At 40.2% G+C, this 22,242-nt stretch overlaps 1 protein-coding gene across 1 annotated transcript in view; it reads left to right on the forward strand.

Moving 5' to 3' along the window:
- The window catches only part of CPA6 (carboxypeptidase A6), a 349,273-nt gene extending 327,887 nt beyond the window's left edge, over window positions 1–21,386 (forward strand). Inside the window, exon 11 of the mRNA XM_049633669.1 lies at window positions 20,288–21,386. Coding sequence (XP_049489626.1) covers window positions 20,288–20,427 — 140 coding nt within the window. The 3' untranslated portion in view covers window positions 20,428–21,386. The remainder of the gene's footprint in view (window positions 1–20,287) is intronic.
- Window positions 21,387–22,242: the final 856 nt, after the last annotated feature.

The following is a 22,242-nucleotide window of genomic DNA, read 5'->3' on the forward strand; positions in this document are numbered from 1 at the left end:
TTAAAGTGAACTCCCAACTATTTGCCACCCAGTCTTTTTGATGTTAATAAAATGTACATTATTTCAATAAAAATTTAAAACTAAATTTAAGAGAAATATTAAATGAGATCATATGTGAAATGCCTAGCACAGAACCTAGAATATAGTAGACAATCAGGAAATACTAATCTTTTCTATGCTTTACAAATCTAATATATCTTTTTATCTTGTAGTTCCAGTTATATGTTTGTAGGAATGGATCTCAGGCAGGTTTGAGGCTCAGTCCTGCTAAGAAATAGTATACCTGGGAATTTTAACTTCAGTTCATCCAGTCTGGTGGTAAATGCTCACACATGACCTAGGACTGGAGGGTTGTTTTTATACTAATTATTTCTACCCATAGAGCAGGCGAAAACCAAAATGTCCAGAATGACCAGAAGGGCCCGAAGCATCTGAAGACTCCCAACAATGGAAAGGTGCTACTTCTCAAAGCACCTGACAAAAAGGCATACATTTGCCTGCTGTCATCCACTGGCCATCATGAGTCCTTGACACCAGGAAACTCTCCCAATTGATTGCGAGCGTGCTGTGCTCCCCCCAGTCTGTTAGCTTTCTGTATCCAGACCATTTGCTGGTGTCTATTGATGCTTTCCCATCAAACATGATCTCCCCTGTAACAACCCAACAACAAACAACTCTTGAATATCCAGGAAGAAGAAAATAACTTATAGATAACCCCCCCAATCAATTTTGTATTATATTTTTAATTGCCATCTATTCCATGCCCTATGGCATAGATTAGCAAGTTAATATCAAGAACTTACATTTATATTATTATTTTAGTTTTCTCTGCCCTTCACATAGTGCAGGTGCTGAGTATTTCTTTTTCAAAGCCGAAAAGAGGTCAACAGAAAATATACAAGCTAAATAATCCACAGACCAGCTGGGTATATAGTTTCTCTATTATCCACTCATCAATTCAGAATGAAATTTTGCCTTCATGAACCTCATGTAAATTCTTTTCAGTGATTACTCTTGCATTTCGGTAGCACTGTATATATTTTACAGCTCAAATTCTATAAGTGGATATTTTAATATTTATAGGCTATTTTCATTTTTAATCTTTTAAAACTAAGTCACAAAATGTACTGTTGGATGATGTATGTTCAAGGCGCATTGCTAGGTGCTATGTGTGAGGAGGGGTGCTGAGAACAAAAAGTGTTTTATTTATATCAATACTTGCTTAGGAATGGAAAAGTTAACTTCAAACTAAAAACAGCACCTGCATTTTTGAAAATAGTTTAGCAAGACACTTCCCCATCCCCACTACTATTAAAAGCAATTTTACAGATTCTGGTTATGTTAAGTTGTAACTCTCAGATCATTTTAGTGAGTATATCAGTTTTGTAGGACTGCCTTAGCAAGTTTCCACAAATTGGGTGGCTTAAAACAATAAAAATTTGTCATCTCAGTTCTAGAGGCTAGAAGTCCAAAATCAAGGAAGGTCAGGGCACTGCCTCCTCTAAAACCTATAGGGAATCCTTCCTTGCCTCTTCTTAGTTGCTGGTTGGTTGCCAGCAATCTTTGGTGTTCCTTGCTGCTACATAATTTCAAACTTAGCCTTCCTCTCACATGGCCTCCCCCCCTGTGTGTCTCTTGTCCTCACATGGCCATGTTCTTGGAAGGACACTAGTCATATTGGATTAGGAGCCCACCCTACTTCAGTATGAACTCATCTTAACGAATTACATCTGCAGTGACCCTGTTTCCGATAAGGTCCAATTCTTTTTTTTTTTTTTTTTAATGTTTAGTCTTTCTTGAGAGAGAGAGAGAGACAGAGCACAAGTCGGGGAGAGGCAGAGAGAAAGGGAGACACCGAATCCAAAGCAGGTTCCAAGCTGTCAGCACAGAGCCGGATGCAGGCCTGAACCTATGAACCACGAGATCATGACCTGAGCCAAAGTCGACACTTAACCGGCTGAGCCACCCAGGTGCCCCCAATAAGGTGCCTAATTACTAAGCCACCCAGGTGCCTCCAATAAGGTCCCATTCAGAGGTACAGGCAGTTAGAATTTCAACATATCTTTTTGGGACGAAACAAAACCCATGAGGAGTGGACAAGTATCATGAGATATTGATGTTAATGAGCCTATTTACAAAGCCAAAAAGTGGTCAGTCTTGCTTGAGATTAATCTTTTGTTCTCAAGCCTAACTGTTGGGGAATACATAAAACAATAAAGCCTATTTTTTAAATTCTAACACTCCTGATGAGATTGTTTTTAACATACTATTAATGGAGACATAATAATCTATTCTTTATAGTTAACTTTCCAAATAATAAAATTATAGCTCAAATTATGATTTAGTTTTCTTAACACAGGAAATTTGTTAGTTTTAGGTAGCATCATATATTACCTTTACTCTCAATAATTCTTTTGAGCTGCTGCATCATAAAAAGTATTTACAGCTAAGTTATACTAGATAAAATCTAATTGATTAAATCAGAATTCTGTGCAATGTTAATTAAAGTATGCTTTAGATTAAGCAAAGTAATTACATGAGCGATTGCATTTAATGGAATATTTTCATGAATCAGAATATTGCATAATAAACCTGAAAACAGCCACACTGAATACCTAATATATTTCACAAAACAAATTGCACTGAGAACTGCTAAGACATCTGATTAATTCACATGAAAATAAAGGCAACTTGAAGATTTTCTAGAGCAGACTCTAACTCCTTATTTCCAATGTGATGCCAGTCTCCCCGCTGTGTTTCTGCAGTTCTGCCTTTTAGGACTGCTTCCTCTATCCTCAGTGGATGCTAAGGAAGGTTCTGCCTAGGGCATCCATCCTTGTTCCACCTGCCCACGGTAGGTGAGGGAAGCACATCAAATGATAACTCAAGTCTTTATAGTGTATAGACTCTGGAGTACTATTCACCTTGTAGGTTATTTATGAATTGAACTAAGAGAATAGCTCCCCACATAACACTGAAACAGTGCGTTCTAAGTTTCAGACTCAAAAGTAAATGTTTCCCCTGGGGCACATGGGTGGTCAGTGGGTTAAACCTCCAGCTATTGGTTTTGGCTCAGGTCATGATCTCACAGTTCATGAGTTCAAGCCGCACGTCGGGCTCTGACCTGACAGTGCAGAGCCTGCTTGGGATTCTCTCTCTCTCTGCCCTTCCCCCACTTGTGTGTGTGCATGCATGCTCTCTCTCTAAATAATAAACTTTAAAAAAAAAAAAAGTAAATTATTTCCCAGTTGGGAAGAATTAAAAGGTAACAGGAACACCCAGCCCCTGCATGAAAGTGAGCCAGCAGTCCAATGTACATGCTCTGAAAGAAATAATTTGCAACAACCGATGACCGGTGTTAGGTTCAGTTATTGAATTTCTAGTACAGCTATATTTTTGGCAGAAGCACAGACCCCTGCTATCCTAGGTAGAATTCTTCAGTAATTTAAAGCTATATTCAATATTCTAAGGGAGACTGATATCCACTAAGCAGAAATTGTGTTGCTGGATGTGTTTAGATCCAGCTGTCTACCTCAAGCAATATTGGTCTGAAATATTGTATAAGGTATTCATTTGGTAGAGCAGCAAACATGAACAGACAATTCAATGGCTTTGTGCCAGGGTCAACAGAATTTCATAAAAGAATGAATATTTGGAATAAGTGTCACTGCACCTGTCACAAACTATCATGTGAGGTGTATAAGGACATCCTAAAGAGGTAGCACTGAGCTAACCAGGAGTGTCCAAGTATAGACTAATCATTTGTGATGATAATAATAACTGATAGAATTTACCACCCCACTCACCACCAAATTAATTTTGTACTGGGAACTTGAAATCAAAATAATGTTCTTTTTAGACCCATAAATATGAACACTAGTCTTTATCGTCCCTTTAAAATACTTGAGAGTCTATTCCTTTTTATTTATTATCTTTAGCTAAACTGCTTTCATTTAGAAGACTCTTTGAATAAGAATCAACATTTCAACCACAGAACTTACAGCGATCTGCATATTTTGTTAAGACCAGTTAATTATTTTAAGTCGTTCTTAAATATCACTAGTAAAAGTGACTATACAAATGTTTAGTGCAAAACTGTGTTCTCCCCTTCCTCTTCTTCCCTTAAGGGCCAAAGATAATTCTGATAATTCTAGTTTTGCCTCTCTTAATCTCTTTCCTCTGCCCCCCTCCAAGGACAGTTCTAGACCCTTACTAGACCAGTTCTTGAGCTTTTGCAAAGGAGAATTAGGATGGAAAGCAAAAGGAGGGCAAGAGGATCCTTAGACAAGGAATGGGAACTCTCCCAGGGACTTTGAGGGCAGGAGGCAGCTGCAGTCAGTAGGACAATGGGTAGGACAGAAAAGGAGTTTTAAAACCGTTGCTGAAGATCATGTATTGCTTTTGTGGTGTTCAACAAAGTCTTTGAAATTACTAGGGCATGTTCTTTTAAATATACCATTATTTGAAAACATTAAAATCTGTACCAGACATTTATTATAATCTCTGTGTGTTCTTGCCATGTCTAGGGAATATGAAGCCTTAAGAATCCTGTCTTCCCAAGATAGAATCCAGAAAATGTGGTTTGCCAATATCTTCTGCAGAACACAGACATGTGATTTAGGCTCCCTGAGTAAGAATAGGTTCAGAAGTGAGAGTTGCTATTCAACGGATATAAAGTTTCAGTAATACAGGATGAATAAGTTCTAGAGATTTTTGTACAATATGGTGCCAACCGTTAACAATACCGGATTGTACACTTGAAAATTTGTTAAGAAAACAGATCTCATATCAAATGTTCATACCCCAATTTTTTTAATGCTTTATTTATTTTTGAGAGAAAGGGAAATTTTTGAGTGGGGGAGGGGAAGAGAGAGAGGAGGACAGAGGATCTGAAGCATGTTCTGCACTGAGAGCAGTGAGCTCGATATGGGGCTTGAACTCACAAACCATGAGATCATGACCTGAGCCAAAGTCAGATGCTCAACCGACTGAGCCACCAAGGCATCCCTACCATAATTTTTAAAAAGCAATATAGGAAATTTCAAGGAGGAGGAGGAAGAAGAAAAGAGGAAGGCAGCCTGAGAAAAGAGGCACCACACAGAATCCATGTGATGGCAAAAATGGCAGGCAAGTTCATGTTGCAGAAATGGCAGTGGTGGGGTGGGGCAGCAGCAGTGTCCCTAGTGCTTATGGGGAAGCATTGGGGGGCTGTGGTTAAACTCATCAAGCCAGTTCTAAAGCCTGTCATATCATTTCCAGACTCAGCTTTGAGTTGGTTCTCTCATAAATATCTATAGAATAAACTTTTTTCCTGCTTAACCAGCACCAATTTCTGGTGCTGCATTTTATTAAAACTTTTATTAAAACTCCTATTGGGTTGCACATAAGAATATGGCTCATTTGGGGTGCCTGGCTCTTTGGCTCAGGTCAGATCTCACAGCTGGTGAGTTCGAGCCCCACGTCAGGTTTTGTGTTGACAGCTCAGAGCCTGGAGCCTGCTTCAAATTCTGTATCTCCCTCTCTCTCTGCCCCTCCCCTGCTTACATTCTGTCTCTCTCTCTCTCTCTCTCTTTCAAAAATAAATAAACATTAAAAAAAAGAATATGGTTCAGTTTTCCATACTGAATTTTATTTTTTTTTAATTTTTAAAATTTTATCTTATTAACTTGTTTTATTTTTTATTTTTTAAAATTTACATCCAAATTAGTTAGCATATAGTGCAACAATGATTTCAGGAGTAGATTCCTTAATGGCCCTTACCCATTTAGCCCATCCCCCCCCACAACTCCTCCAGTAACCCTCTGTTTGTTCTCCATATTTATGAGTTTCTTATGCTTTGTCCCCCCCTCCGTGTTTTTATATTATTTTTGTTTCCCTTCCCTTATGTTCATCAGTTTTGTCTCTTAAAGTCCTCACATGAGTGAAGTCATATGATTTTTGTCTTTCTCTGACTAATTTCATTTAGCATAATACCCTCCAGTTCCCTCCATGTAGTTGCAAATGGCAAGATTTCATTCTTTTTGATTGCCGAGTAATACTCCATTGTATGTATATACCACATCTTCTTTATCCATTCATCTATCGATGGACATTTGGGCTCTTTCCATCCTTTGGCTATTGTTGATAGTGCTGCTATAAACATGGGGGTGCATGTGTCCCTTTGAAACAGCACACCTGTATCCCTTGGATAAATGCCTAGTAGTGCAATTGCTGGGTCTTAGGGTAGTTCTACTTTTAGTTTTTTGAGGAACCTCCATATTGTTTTCCAGAGTGGCTGCACTAGCTTGCATTGCCACCAACAATGCAAAAGAGATCCTCTTTCTCCTCATCCTCACCAACATCTGTTGTTGCCTGAGTTGTTAATGTTAGCCATTCTGACAGGTGTGAGGTGGTATGTCATTGTGGCTTTGATTTGTATTTCCCTGACGATGAGTGATGTTGAGCATTTTTTCATGTGTCAGGTGGCCATCTGGATGTCTTCTTTGGAGAAGTGCCTATTCATGTCTTTTGCCCATTTCTTCACTGGATTATTTGTTTTTTGGTTGTTGAGTTTGAGAAGTTCTTTATAGATTTTGGATACTAGACCTTTATCTGGTATGTTGTTTGCAAATATCTCTCCCATTCTGTCGGTTGCCTTTTAGTTTTGCTGATTGTTTCCTTTGCTGTGCAGAAGCTTTTTATTTTGATGAGGTCCCAGTAGTTCATTTTTTCTTTTGTTTCCCTTGCCTCTGGAGACATGTTGAGTAAGACATACTTAATTTTCTATACTCTAATTTTATAGTTAGCCCAGTGATTATTTGCTGGATACTGTGACTTGTAGATTTTAATCACTGGATTTCAATTCAAAGTAGTATTTTGTTTCTAAAATATTAACAAAAACGGCATAAGCACGCTGTGGAATAAGGAGTTTTTAAATTTTCAAATGTAATTGCTCTTGTAAAAACAGAGGACAGAATGAGACAAGGAGTATGTTTGCCTTTACTTCTAGAAAAGAGAACAGGTTCTGATTTGCAGACCTGGGTCTGTAAGTGATACTCCAGAGGAGTCATCCTTTAGGTTTTATCTCTAAGACAGGGATAACAAGACCTGTACTACAAGTATATTGTGAGGATTAAAGAAAGTAACATATGAAAACTATTAGCGAAGAGTTTGAGCCCCACATCATCCATACCAATCAAATTTTTCTAAATTTTACAAATATGTAGGAACATAGGGTAAGTGATACAAGCAAATATTTTTACTGGGGGAAAAACTGATCTGATCAAAGCATATAGATATTTTCATTGATTATGGGTAAATGATCATTAGGGTTCTACCTTGATCTACTTTTCTCACACTCAAGCTACTGGGCACCTTGTTTCACTACAAGAAATTCAGTTTGTTTGTTTGTTTTTCTATAGCACACTGTTGACAAAGTAAGTCAACTCAGAAAAAATTTTTTTCAAAAAACATCTCACCTACAGGAACAAGGAAATCATTTAAATATAGGCTTTAATGGAGGGAAATATCCCAATTCAATGCTCCAGGATAGTAAAGATTTATTCCTAACAGCCTAAACCAACAAGATTAAAATAGTTATTGGATACATTTACCATTCTGTGTATGTGGTGATGAAGCCATCTGCCAAAGAAAAATGCATGTCCCAAAGGAGTTCGTGCATTTATCTAAAGATTTATTGAGCAACTATTCTGTGATTTATAGTGTCTCCTGCCAAGGTAATCCACAAGCAAAATGGTAAAGAAGGTAAAGTTGGCATCAATGCCTTCTCTCCTGGTGACGTCTCTGTCTCTTCTGGATAGACATTACCCTCTGCTGCCTCTCACTCCTCAGGAAATCCCACAGCCTCCGTCACTATCCCCAGCTGAAGCACCCTTCTCTGGCCTGCCTTTCCAAATACAGTTGATCCTTGAGCAATATGGATTTGAACTGTGTGGGTCCACTCATATTTTTTACAGTACAGTATTGTAAATGCATTTGCTCTTATAATTTTCCTAACATTTTCTTTTCCCTAACTCACTTTATTGTAAGAACATAGGGTATAATACATATAACATACAAAATATGTGTTGACTGTTATTGGTAAGGCTTTCAGTCAATGGTAGGTTATTAGTAGTTAAGTTTCAGGGGAGTCAAAGTTATGTGAGGATTTTTTTAATGTTTATTTATTTTTGAGAGAGAGCACACGAGCAGGGGAGGGGCAGAGAGAGAGGGAGGCACAGAATCTGAAACAGGCTCTAGGCTCCAAGCTCTCAGCCCAGAGCCAGACGTGGGGCTTGAACTCACAAACCATGAGATCGTGACCTGAGCTAAAGTCAGATGCTTAGCTGACTGAGCCACCCAGGCACCCCATGTGAGGATTTTTTACTTCAAATAGGGTCAGTCCCCTAACAATGCCACATTGTTCAAGGGTCAGCTAGCTGTAGGTGTCAAACTCCAGATTCCTTTCCATACCTCTTCCTACCCAAATTGACCTCTCTGGTGCAACCCGGAAGAAGTGTGCTCATGTAGCTATCAGAGGTTATATTAGTCTACTCAAACTGCCATAACAAACTGCCACAGACTGAGTGGCTTAAACAACAGACATTTATTTCCTCACTGTTCTGGAAGCTGGAAGTCCAAGATCGAGCTTCTAGATAATTCAGTTCTTAGTAAGACCTCTCTTCCTGGCTTGCCTTTCACTGAGCACATGGGGGAGGCAGAAGGTGGGGAGGCAGAAAGAGGGGGAGGAGGGAGGGAAGATGGGGAGGGAGACGGGGGGATGGTGAGAGAGAGAGAGAGAGAGGAAGCATACAAGCACCCTAGTGTCTCTTCTCATAGGGGCACTAATCCTACTGGATGGAGCTCCACCCTTATAACCTCATTTAACCTTAATTGCTTCCTCAGAGGCCCCATATCCAAATACATCTGTACAGTGGGTTATAGCTTCAACATATGGGAGGGGAGAGGACACAAACATTCAGTCCATAACAGAGAAAACGCTGTTAAACACACCACTCTATGAAATAATTTTAACCCTCTTTGCACAGAACACAACTTCTGGCAGGGAATAATAGCTTAATAACCTCAGGAAAGAATTTCTAATAATTCAGAAGGGCAAGTACACCCTACACTATTCATATAGCACCCATGTACACCCTACTCCCCTGGGTGCAGGCATATTCCCATCCTAGCTTGCACTTGCTCCTGTGTCTTCAGTGCCAGTCAGGGGTACTCAGTGTACCACTCCACTGACAGCTGGACATGCGGTCACACACTCCAGGCCCCAGACCTTCAGGCCATGGCCCATTTCTGGACCTGAACCATGCCCATGGCTTTAAGTTCACAAATAAGGGGGAAACCATCTCCCCTCTTCTGTATGAGGAACATGGTCATGCCTGGATTGCATTCTAAAATTTCTAAATTCTTTATGCTCGTGCACACACAGCAGACACATAAACTTGCATATTCATGACCTTTAAGTTTTCCTTCTATATTTACCTGCCTTTTGGGGGGAATCAACTGCAAGTGTCCAAATTCAATTATTTTACTTTGTTAGTAGATACAGATGGTATTTAGAAATCTTAAAGATTGCTTAGCTTTTTCCTTGAAAACACAAAAGAGTCAAGATGTGCAATATATTACTTTTTAATTTTTTGCCTGTCCTACCTTTATGTATTCTTGAGTCTGAGCCACTCTGCTATTTCAGCAGATACCTAACCTAAATAACTATTCTTAAACACAGACAAAAACACACACAAAAGAAAAGTCTTCAGGAACCTTCATTTACCACAGATCTGTGTTCCAAGCATTTGTACTCAAAGAATTTCAACAATAGATTTTGTGACAATAGTACCTGAAAACTGGTTTTAGTTTTTAAAAGTACGTTATACTTTCCAGTAATCTGACAACATCCCTGGGAATTTGGATAGTAACATCTGAATGCTACCTATACAATAAGACTAGCTTAATTATTACATGCTGATTAATTGCTATCCAATCATTTGTAAAAATGGAAGCACAGAATATTTAAGTAATTTGATTACAATTTTCTTATATAATTAGTGGCAAAGCTGAGAATATAAGCCAAGTCCTTAGATTTTTTTAACGTAATATAGGAAATTTAAAACTGTACTATAAAGGTAGTATAGTATCAAAACCCCCAGGCTCCCAACACCCAGTTTCAACAATTATGAACATTTTATTTTGCCAAATTTATTTCATCTTTCCTCCAACTTTATTTTGTTGCAGTATTTTTTTTAATTTTTTTTAACGTTTATTTATTTTTGAGACAGAGAGAGACAGAGCATGAATGGGGGAAGGGCAGAGAGAGAGGGAGACACAGAATTGGAAGCAGGCTCCAGGCTCTGAGCCATCAGCCCAGAGCCCGATGCAGGGCTCGAACTCACGGAACGTGAGACCGTGACCTGAGCTGAAGTCGGACGCTTAACCAACTGAGCCACCCAGGTGCCCCTGCAGTATTTTTTTTAAGTTTATTTATTTTTTTGAGAGAGCACACAAGTGTGGGAGGGGCAGAGAGACAGGAGAGAGCAAGAATCTCAAGCAGGCTCTGCATTGTCAGCACAAGCCCAATGTGGGGCCTGAACTCACTAGATGTGAGATTATGACTTGAGATGAAGCCAGACGCTTAACCGAATGAGCCACCCAGGTGCCCCTTGTTGCAGTATTTTAAAGCAAATTCTAGACATCATATCATTTCACCCATATATACTTCAATATACATCTGTTAGGGTATTTCTTACATTTTATGTGTATTTATGGTAAATCAACAATTTCCTAATAGTGGCCAAAGAACTCAGACACCCAGCAAAATATTCTAGTACCCTTCTTTCATTTTTTCCCTATGTATTTCTCTCTTTCAAAAGAGGATATTCAAATCAATTTTAATAGACTAACAAAAGAAAGCTAAAAAACAAAAACCCAATAATCTTTCAAGAGTAGAAATATAAAATGTAAGCTTCAAAGTTACTTTTTGAACATTTCACTATGTTCCAGTTCTACAAAAAGTACAAGCAAGTCTGTCTTTTATCTTCCTCCAAGAAAACCAGGTTCCTGGCAAAAGTCATGATGTAGAAATTCCATTGTGGGTACTCCAAAACTCCAGAGGTTCTATGAAGGCATGCAAATACACAATTTGCTATGGAAATTGTGGTGCTGTTTAATCAAATACAAATACAACTCCTGAGGATCTCATCTTGTTGAATAATTATTTGGTATATAATTTAGCAAAGGTTCTCTGATGTTCCCATTTTACAAGCTTATCGAAACGTTAATTCTGTTCTAATTTTAATGTGGAATTTTAATGTCACACATGTTAAAAGGCAATCCACTCACACCAAAGGCACTTACCTATAGAGTGGCTATAAAGCCTGGCAACACAGGCAACTATATATAATAAATAGTTTATTGATACTACATGACAATACATGATATGTTTGATGTGTCACCCCTCATTAGTGATGCATAGTTTAGTGTGCTGAACAGAATGACAATGAATAGGACACATTCACACAGTATTTCTAGCAATCACTGCACATATATCTGTAATGTATTGCTTCCAATCTGTTCTCAGATGTGATTCCTGGGATCAGCAATGCCTGGGAATGTTAAAAATGAAAATTTACAGGAACTCACCCCAGACCTAGACAATCAGAAAGTTGGGCTCAATAGTCTATTTTAACAAGCTCTGCAGGTGATTTGGATGCAAGTTCAAGTTTGAGGAACACATGCTCAAATTTTTTTGTGTCTCTGATTTTCAGTGAAAACAAACCAACCAACCAAAAAAAAAAAGAAAACACACACACACACACACACACACACACACACACACACAAAACAAAAACCTGCCCTTTCAGCATACCCCAAGCATAGGGTTGCCAGATTTAGCAAATGAAAATATAGGAGGACACCAGTTAAATTTGAATTTCAGATTTAAAAAAAAGTTTGTAGTATAATTATGCCCCTTGCAGGTATGTCCCATGTATATGTGTGTGTGTGTGTGTGTGTGTGTGTGTGTGTGTGTACATCCCACTTATGAAAGGGATATAGAAGTATCCCCATGCATAGTTATACTAAAAGATTATTTGCTGCTTGTCTGATATCCAAATTGAATTTTTCATCCTGTGTCCTGAGTTTTTCTGGCATCCATACTTAAGGGTGTTCTGATCTGGCCAGCATTTGGCATACTCCACAGAGCTATGTCACCTCATCCAGTTTTAGAAATTATCATCCCACTGGTCTCTCACCACTCTGTGGTCATGTGGTGGTTGGTCTCTGAGTGACCTGCCCTTGACTGTCAAGAGCATACACTGATAAGTGTTCACTTAAAATGGTCCAATGGGGGAAAGAGTCACCTATATTTCCACACTTTGTGGCCACCCTATAGGTGGAAATATTGGGTGTTAGCTGAAGACAAAAGCTAGAGAAATGTGTACCAAATCTTATCTAACTTGAGTTTATGAAATGTAGAAACAATTTTTCTCTCTGTTCAAACAACTTTGTTTCATGCAAGATTCTGGATTTCTATTACCATTTGCAACAATGTGGATGAAACTAGAGTGTATTATGCTAGGCGAAATAAGTCAGAGAAAGATAAATATTTGATTTCACTCATATGTGGAATTTAAGAAACAAAACAGATGAACACAGAGGAAGGGAAGGAAAATTAAGATAAAAACAGAAAGGGAGGCAAACCTTAAGAGACTCTTAAATACAGAGAACAAACTGAGGGTTGCTGGAGGGGTGTCGGGTGGGGGGATGGGCTAAATGGGCGATGGGTATTAAGAAGGGCACTTGTTGGGATGAGCACTGGGTGTTATACGCAAGTAATGAATCACTAAATTCTACTCCTGAAAGCATTACTATGCTATATGTTAACTAACTTGGATTAAACAAAATTTAAAAATTTAAAAAAGAGCACAGTGGAGATGTTAAGAAATCTTTGGAAGTGGGGGACGGCACTTGTAAAAAATATATACTCCTAAAAAGAATAAGTTAATTAAAATTTAAAATAAAATTAAAAATGTTCTGGATTTCTAATAAGAAAGAATTAATTATAAACATATTATAAAATAAAAATGTTTTGGGGCACCTCTGTGGCTCAGCCAGTTAAGCATCTGACTCTGTTTCGGCTCAGGTCATGATCTCACAGGTTTGTGAGTTTGAGCCCCACATCAGGCTCTCTGCTGTCAGTGCAGAGCCTGCTTGGAATTGTCTCTCTTCCTCTCTCTCTGTCCCTCCCCAACTTGCCTGCATGCTAGCTCAGAATAAATAAACTTTTTAAAAAAGGCTTTTATATCTCTTAACAGAGCTGCATGCTACTGATGAGTCCTTTCCTATAACTGTCCCCATTTAAGTCAGAAAATTAAAGCCAAAAAGTTTGAAATCTGAATCTTACCTAAATTAGTTTTATACAGTCATTTCTCTTTCATTTTTGAGCTGCCATCCTGTATACGTTTTAAATTTCCATAAAACTAAGTGTATAGATTTTAAATACGCACTACAATGCGTTTTGACAAACATATACCCCCACCCAGCAAGATTTAGAATATTTCCTTCACGCTAGAAAGCACCCTCAAGTCCCTTTCCAGTCAATTTCCCTTCCAGAGGCAACTATTCTGATTTTTGTCACCTTAGTTTTGTTTGTTCTAGAACTTTATGTAAATGAAGTTGCTTTCATTTTCACACATTCCAAACATACCTTGCTATATAGCAGGGAATTTATCATGTATTTTTATTTCCTCTGAAATCACTGTAAAGCCCTAAAGATAGTACCCCATCTCCCACCCTCAAAGAGAAGACAAGGATACTGGTCTCAGGGGAGCCTTCAGAACCTGAGGAGGTAACTATAGAAAGGGACAAGAAAGGAGGCTTTAGGTCATGGATCCCTGGGTCCCCAAGTCAAGAGGCACTGGGGCCAGGGGACTCAGGAAGGGATGGCCGTGAGAGGTACCATGAGAGCACCTGGGAGATGTGCCAGGTAGAAAACAGAGTCAGCCTCTCAGCACCTGCCCCTGCCTTCGTGGCAATGCTCGCCATCAAGCCTCCAGTCATTTAGGGACCAGGGTCACCCCACTGCCCATATGTTCCAAGATACCTGCAATGAAGGCAGATCTCTGTTAGCAGGCCAGGACCCTTAGGGTGGGAAGGAGCTCCTGTTTCTATACGTTGGGGACAGAGTAGACTATAGTGGCATACCCTAAAGTAAGGGCAGAGGAGTGTAGATCCCTGTTCCAGTGAATGTAAGTTAAACATTTAAGTTTTTAATATTTTAGTGCTTCTCAAAGTGCCCACTCCAGTAGCATCTAATTATCATTTTAAAAGTCTACTACTCAGGACATAAAATTTTAAATGCCAGCAGTATGTAATCTAATATTATACTTTATGGAAAAAAAATATTTCTATGATGTTCTCTTTTGCTCACATTCCTGGGGGATCCAGGGATAAAAGACCATGTAAATCCAAGCAGACATATTACTAGTAGGGTTAGTTTACATAGATATATACAATGTTTACATAGTTATATACGTACTATAACAAGTTATATACGCAGTATAACAAATAACATTTGAGACAAATTTAGGAAAATACATACAAAGAATAAAATGCATTTTAAATGCACCCCCCCAAATGTTGATGATCATCACCAATCTTCACTCCCCCTGAGTTGCTGTAAGACTTCCAGCATCTCTCAAAGGCAAACTTACCTGCAGATCCTTCTGTGAGGTCTTCAAAGTTGTTCCTGCTCAGCGTATGTGAAGTCTGGCCCTATCAGGTCTCAAAGATCCTCATTTCCTTGGTGTCCGAGGAGAAGCCTTGCACTATTACTTGAGTCACGAGGCCTTCCTGTTTCCCTGTTACTGGAGTAGTAACAGAACAAATTCTAATGCATACAGTATTTGAGTAAGATGTTTATTAAGGATCAACACCTGTGAAAGAAAGCAGGCAGAAGCAGAGTTGAACTGAGGAAGTAATTGAACTGCAACGCAGACACAACACACGTAGCCAGGAGCTGTGGGGCAAATACTGACCAGAGGAATGTTGCCAGCCAAGCCAGATGGCTGTGCTGCTATATCCCGGTCTTACCCAGTCACCAGAGGCAGGCAGCTCCAGGAAGGGCATGACCTTGGGCAAGGTGGCTCTCAGGAGCTGAGGCACACCTGAAGGAGCTCATAGCTGTAGACTGCTGACCACCCACTCCACAGCGGGACACCAAGTTCCTCCTTAAAGGGACATGTGAGTGCCTAGCACAACTATGCTCCAAGTCTTTCTGCAAGAGCCATGTGGATTTCTGTCAGTACCCAAAGCACCATCTTCACACTTCTCTTACAGTGGATCTATGTGCCTGGAACATTTCCCCACCCTCTGCACCTGGCTAACTCCTTCTCCTTCCTCAGATCCCATCCTTATTAGGCCTCTCACCCACTCCCTCATAACATTCATCTGACTTTTGCTTAATGCCTTTATTCCCTGCTTAAACACCCACCATGAGAGCAGGGACGATGTCAGACTTGTTTGTGCTGTATCTTCAGTGCTGAGCAATGTGCCAAGCACACAGTAAATATTTAGTGTATATCTTATGAACGGATTAGTTAATACACTTGGTATCTTAGTTTGGATTCCCCCAGAAGTAGACCCTAACAAAGGCAAGGATTGGGAAAGCAGGAAAGTAAGACAGGAAAGGAAAGGCAGCCAATTAATTACCCATTACCACTGTGGCCAAGGGTTTAATCCTGCTGGGGATATCTGAGAACCAGCGCTGAACATGTGCCTTGAAGTCAGCCATCCAAAAATGAGTGACCACATATTGTATGATTGTGTATGTAAGGAAATGTCTACAATATACCAATTTATAGAGACAGCAAGTAGATTAGTGGTTCCAGGGGAGAGGAGAGCAGAGGTTCAGGAGAAACTGTTAACCATCATGGGTTTCTTTTGTTAAGTGTAGAAACTTTCTGGAATTAGTGGTGATTATTGTACAACATTATGAATATGTAAAAAATCACTGAATTTTATACTCTAGTTTTATGTTATGTGAATTATATGTCAACAAAATAAATTACGATAAACAAATGAGGGACCTGGGATATTTATAAACCACCTCCATTCAATAGTCATGGCCGCTGGGGGGGGTTGGGGGAGTTAATTTCTGCAGCATACCCTGAGCAGACAGAACAGGCTCCAAGAATAGGGTGACTTTCAGGCAAAGAGATGCAGATACCAACCAGCACTTTGCAGTTTGGAGGTGTGATGCATGGAAGGGGGAAGGATGAGGGGGTGTGGGTCGGGCACAGATTAGGTCTGCTGCATTTAGTGAGAGATAAATCTAACAAACCCACCTGATGTATTCAAAGATGAGCCATTCTGTGAAGAAGGAGGATTCACTCAGAAGCTTCCAGCTCCAAGAACATATTTTTCTAAACTTATTCCAAAACATACTGTGACCCCCTCAGCTGTGATCCCTAATCAAGTAAATCCAAAGGAGAAAAGAACTGTGCTTTCAGTGGAAAGTGGTATTGTGGTAGGTTGATTAATGACCTCCCTGCATTTGCTGGGATTAGCACTGGGTGTTGTATGAAGCCAATCTGACAATAAATTATATTTTTAAAAAAATGACCTCCCCAGGGGGCACCTGGGTGGCTCAGTCGGTTGAGCATCTGACTCAGCTCAGGTCATGATCTCACCGTTTGTGGGTTTGAGTCCCGCATCGGGCTCTGTGCTGACAGCTCAGAACCTGGATCCTGCTTCAGATTCTGTCTCCCTCTCTCTTGGCTCCTCTCATGCTCTGTCTCTCTCTCTCTCTCTCAAAAATAAATAAACATTAAAAAAAATGACCTCCCCAAATATGTCTACATTCTAATCTTGAGACACTGTGAATGTTCCTTTTTAAGGCAACATTGCAGGTGTAATTAGGCTCAGGATTTTGAGATAAGGGAAGCATGCTGAGTTACCCAGGTGGGCCCAATGTAATCACATGGGCCTTATAAGAGGGAAGAAGGAGGCTCAGAGTCAGAGGTAGAGATTTGCAATAAAGAGAGTGGAGGTCCGGATGATATGTTTTGAAGACAGAGACGGGAGCCCCTAGAACATAAAAAAGGTAACAACACAGGTCCCTTCAGTTTCCAGAAGGAACCAACATGCTAGTAATGCTGACATCTTGACTTTTTAGCTCAGTAAAAATTATTGCATATTTCTGGCCTCTACAACGATAGTAGAAGAAATTTTTGTTGAATTAATCCCCTAAATTTATAGAAATTTGTTACAGTGGTGACAGGAAGCTAATACACTTTCCCAGAAGGGATTTAAAAAATAATCACCATCACCTCTTCCCCAGAATACATTATAAAATTGCAAGGGTCTTAAAATCACAATGAAAATAAAACACCTTGTATCTTTGTGGGTTTTTTTGTGTGTGTGTTCAATATAGTTAATGTAATTTTTAATTTCTTAAAATATCATACTTATGATTTTTTAGAATACACAAATACTATTTCAAATAGAGTACTTTGTGGGGTTTTCTTGTTTCAATTTACCTTTTAAATTTTTTTTAACGTTTATTTATTTTTTTGAGACAGAGCACGAACGGGGGTGGGTCAGAGAGAGAGGGAGACACAGAATCTGAAACAGGCTCCAGGCTCTGAGCAGTCAGCACAGAGGCCGACGCGGGGCTCGAACTCACATACCGTGAGATCGTGACCTGAGCTGAAGTCGGACGCTTAACCGACTGAGCCACCCAGGCGCCCCTTTAATTATTTTTTTTAACGTTTATTTATTTTTGAGACCGAGAGAGACAGAGCATGAACGGGGGAGGGTCAGAGAGAGAGAGAGGGAGACACAGAATCTGAAACAGGCTCTGGGCTCTGAGCAGTCAGCACAGAGCCCGACGCCGGGCTTGAACTCACATACTGTGAGATCGTGACTTGAGCCGAAGTCGGACGCTTAACCGACTGAGCCACCCAGGCGCCCCTCAATTTACCTTTTATACTGTGGATGTATAAATTATATTCTGCCAAGTGAAAATTCTTACTAGTATATTGACATAAAAAAATAGTGGATGAATTCCCAGAAAATAACATGTTTACAACTTTAAAAGTACTGTAAAATTCAGTAAATTAAATAGAAATATTCCTACCAGCAAATTTCTGAGCACACCCAATGTGAGTTGAAGGGAGCTAACTGCCAGGCGTGAAAGTGGATGTGTGAGGTTCTTGGAGGTGAGAAGGGGACATAGGGTAAGCTAAGGGAAGCCTTAGAAAAAGATGGGGAATATGCAGGGGGTTACAGGACTAAAAGAAGTGAGCTGTTCCAGAACTTTTTAATAAAAGGCTCACATAACTTCTCTCTGATTTCAGTCCATTCTCTACATTATCACCAGATAATAGAAAATAAAAGCCAATCATGTCATACCTCTGTTTTAAAATGATCTGAGGGGTGCTTGGGTGGCTCAGTCAGTTAAGTGTCCAACTTCGGCTCAGATCACTCACAATTCTTGAGTTCAAGCCCTGCATCAGGCTGTCTGCTGTCAGCACAGAGCCTTCTTTGGATCCTTTCTCCCTCTCTCTCCTCTCTGCTCCTCCCTGCTCATGCTCACTAGCTCCCTTGCTCTCTATCGCGCTCTCTCTCTCAAAAATAAACACTAATAGAGACAAAGAGTCGTTTGGAAACTCTTTTATTTAAAAAAACAATGCTCCAAAATGTGTTGGGTTACAATGAAAAGCCATGCTCCATAATCTCAATGGTACGCAAAGCCCTCAACGACTGGATGCCAGTCTACTTATTTAACCTCATCACCACCGCTCCAATCATGTCAGACTTCCATTGTTCCTGAAACCTGTGTCTCTTGTGCCGCCTTTGCAAATAATGCTCTCACTAACTTAGGAATGAGTCCTTCTTGTCCTTACCAAATACTTGTTCATCTCAAACTAAATATCCTCTTCTCAGTGAAGTTTCTATTGGAAGAAATCCATCTTGGGCCCTGAGTGTCCATTGTCAAGAACACAAAGCCCTGATCACTATCCTGTCTATTTCTCAGCATTATATTTGCAGAGAGAAATCTTGAGGGCTGGAGTAACATCTTGCTTGTCTCTTACTGCAAAAATGGTAAATTCCATAAACTCTGGGTTCCTCATAAGATACACAGGCATTCATCTAGGCCCACCTGAGTGTCCCCCACGTATTGGGGTGGGGGGGGCCACAGAGACTGGTGCTGTTATCACACTTGTGCTATTAGCTGTGCTGTAATACAGTCATTTGTCTCTGACCTGGGAATCTCATGTCTTCTATCAGAATCCATGCAATAGTACCATACTTGGTTGCTAGCTTACAAGTAGGGTAAAATCCAAGATTCTGCACAGAACTTAATAGTTCTCCATCTTTCCAGACAGTGTTTGTGGCCTCTTAGATCTGTGATCCTGCAATATTTGCTCCAATAGAATGTGATGTTGTTATATGAGGGCATGGGTTCTGGCACATAGGAGATGTTCAGAAAAATGTCAAAAAAGGAAATATTTCCAGTTCAGTAAAGGTACCTGCTCTGATAACTGCTTTACTTTCCCCTAACCAAAGCTGGACCCATTTCAATAGAACAGAAAAATGAGACTTTTTTTTTTTTCATTGTCACAGGAAAGTGTTTCTGAAATGATTACGTCCCTAGAGACCTGGGAGAATCTGAGTGACAGTATTAGGCTCTTTCAGTCTTTCTTCATGTCAATTAAATTTGGCTGCATGATCCTGTTAACAATTCCTAGAGGTTTTTTAAAAAAAATCCATTTTTAAAGCATTCTTTATCCTAAAGAATTCGTTTTCTGTTCTTAAAGATTAAAGGTTAAGTTCACATTTCAAGTTTTTTAAATAAGATTTTGATCTGAATTTTTGTAAGCTGGGGGGGAATAAGTCTTCATTAATTACTAACTATTTTTCTCAGTGATTTGTTTTTCATTTTTTTGCAGCCAAGAGGCATGCGAATACATTAATCAGCTGAAAAAAATAAATGAATAAATCTTACTTGGTTATGAGATCATGAAGAGCAATTGATAAAATCCTACGTAGCAAACAGAACTAGCTGTTAGCCCCAGAAGGATATTATAAAACGGCAGACAATGCTCTAGCCAAAGGCAACAGGTTGGCTTACAAAATGGAAGCCAGAGCTGTTACACAAGAAACGCCTATTTCCACATACTTCACTCAATTCAAAGCTAGTCAATGTTTGTATTTAAATTAAGAACTGAAAACTCAAAGGCTCAAATATTTGAGGTCAGATTTATATTGACGAAACGTATGTCTTATTTTTCAGATATCCTGGGGGTGGGGCTGAGCTCCTGCTGTAAATGGACTCTTGTTAAATGGAAGAGACGATCTCGTCCCTCACTCCCTGACATCACCGTGACCTGTGAGGCCACACTGACATTTCAGCAATACAGGTTTGTGCTCTAAGCAGCGCCATTCACCTTATATCCTGGCTTCAGGGCTCCAACTGTGTGGAAAGTGAAAAACAAACAACCCAGCCAGATGTTTTGCCAAAACATTCCAAAATTTGCAATGGCTTGAGAGAACATTGTACATTTTATTCCATCTTAATCTATTTTCCTTAATTTTATCCTGCTTTTGAAAGTGGGAAACTAGCCCCATGGAAATACCATTAAAGCAACATGTGTGGAGAGGAAAGATGAGTGTCCTAACATTTGAAGGAAAGGATAATGTATATCCTCCTAATTTTGTCAGCCAAGTTGTACTGTCTTACTGTGCCTCAAACCAGAATGCTTGATCTGTGTCTTGGGGCTCTGGGGAGGAGGGTAGCTAATCCCCAGGAGCTTTACCCATGTGGTCAGTGCTGCTCCTGCTGCTCACACAGAAGAGAGGGGAATGTGGAAATGACCAAGGATTCCCACCTGCCCTTTTTACCAGAATAGCATGGTGCCTTCTACTTTCAAGTTTCTTGTGCCAATTATAACTCCCTCCACCAATACCTTCATGATAGCTCAGGGACCAGGAAAAATGAAACTGTGTTGAACCATTAGCCTTTAATAATTAGAGAACTCTGAATTCAGCAGTGGATGAAAGGGAGGAAATGTGCTGAAAAACAAAAACAACTCAGTTGGAAAAATCAACTGTCTCAACCTTCCCCTTCCCATTCCACCCTCCCTGTTCTGTAGGGCAGGGTCCTTTGCCTCAGGCTCCAAACTCTTCTCACCCATGAAGGTTCCCACTGACCGCTCCTTCAGGGAATATGGCTAGGAATCCAGATTGTCAAGGATGTGTGTTTTGATGCGTTCTGTGCTACAAGCTGATCTAGTGGTATGAATGCCATTGAAATCCTCCCCCCCGTGCCATCTTGTGTACCTGGATAATAAGATGAGGACCACTGACAAAGCCATCCTCACAGGGACCCCGTCCCCCCCCCCCCCAGAAAATCTGGAGCTCCTGACTCTGGTTTATACATCATAATAAAAGCCATTTTTAATGTAGTCACTCAAGTTTGTGCTTGGGTCCACTAAATTATGGGTTTGGGCTATTCTGAGGATATGCCTTTAGCCTTTTCAAGTTGGGGAGGGGCACCTGGGTGGCTCAGTCCATTAAGCTTCTGACTTCAGCTTAGGTCATGATCTCATGGCTCACGAATTCAAGCCCCACATTGGGCCGTCAGCCCAGAGCCCGCTTCGGATCCTCTGTCCCCTTCTCTCTCTCTCTCTGCCCCTCCCCTACTTGTGTATTCTCTCTCTTTCTCTCTCTCTTTCTCTCTCTCTCTCTCTCTCTCTCTCTCTTTCTCTCTCTCTCCTCGCTCGCGCTCTCGCGCGCGCTCGCGCTCTCGCTCGCTCTCGCTCGCTCTCTCGCTCTCGCTCACTCTCTCGCTCACTCTCTCTCGCTCTTTCTCTCTCTTTTTTCTCTCTTTCTCTCTCTCTCTTTCTCTTTCTCTCTCTTTCTCTCTCTCTCTCTCTCTCTTTCTCTCTCTCTCTCTCCTCGCTCGCTCTCGCTCTCTCGCTCGCTCGCTCTCTTTTTCTCTCTCTTTTTCTCTCTCTCTCTCTTTCTCTCTCTCTTTCTCTCTCTCTTTCTCTCTCTCTCTTTCTCTCTCTTTCTCTCTCTTTCTCTCTCTTTCTCTTTCTATCTCTCTTTCTTTCTCTCTTTCTTTCTCTCTCTCTTTCTCTCTCGCGCTCGCGCGCTCGCTCTCTTTATCTTTCTTTCTCTCCTTTTCTCTCCTTTTCTCTCCTTTTCTTTCTCTCTCTTTCTCTCTCTTTCTCTCTCTTTCTCTCT

This window comes from Panthera uncia, chromosome F2 (assembly GCF_023721935.1).
Source record: "Panthera uncia isolate 11264 chromosome F2, Puncia_PCG_1.0, whole genome shotgun sequence".
NCBI classification, from domain to species: domain Eukaryota; kingdom Metazoa; phylum Chordata; class Mammalia; order Carnivora; family Felidae; genus Panthera; species Panthera uncia.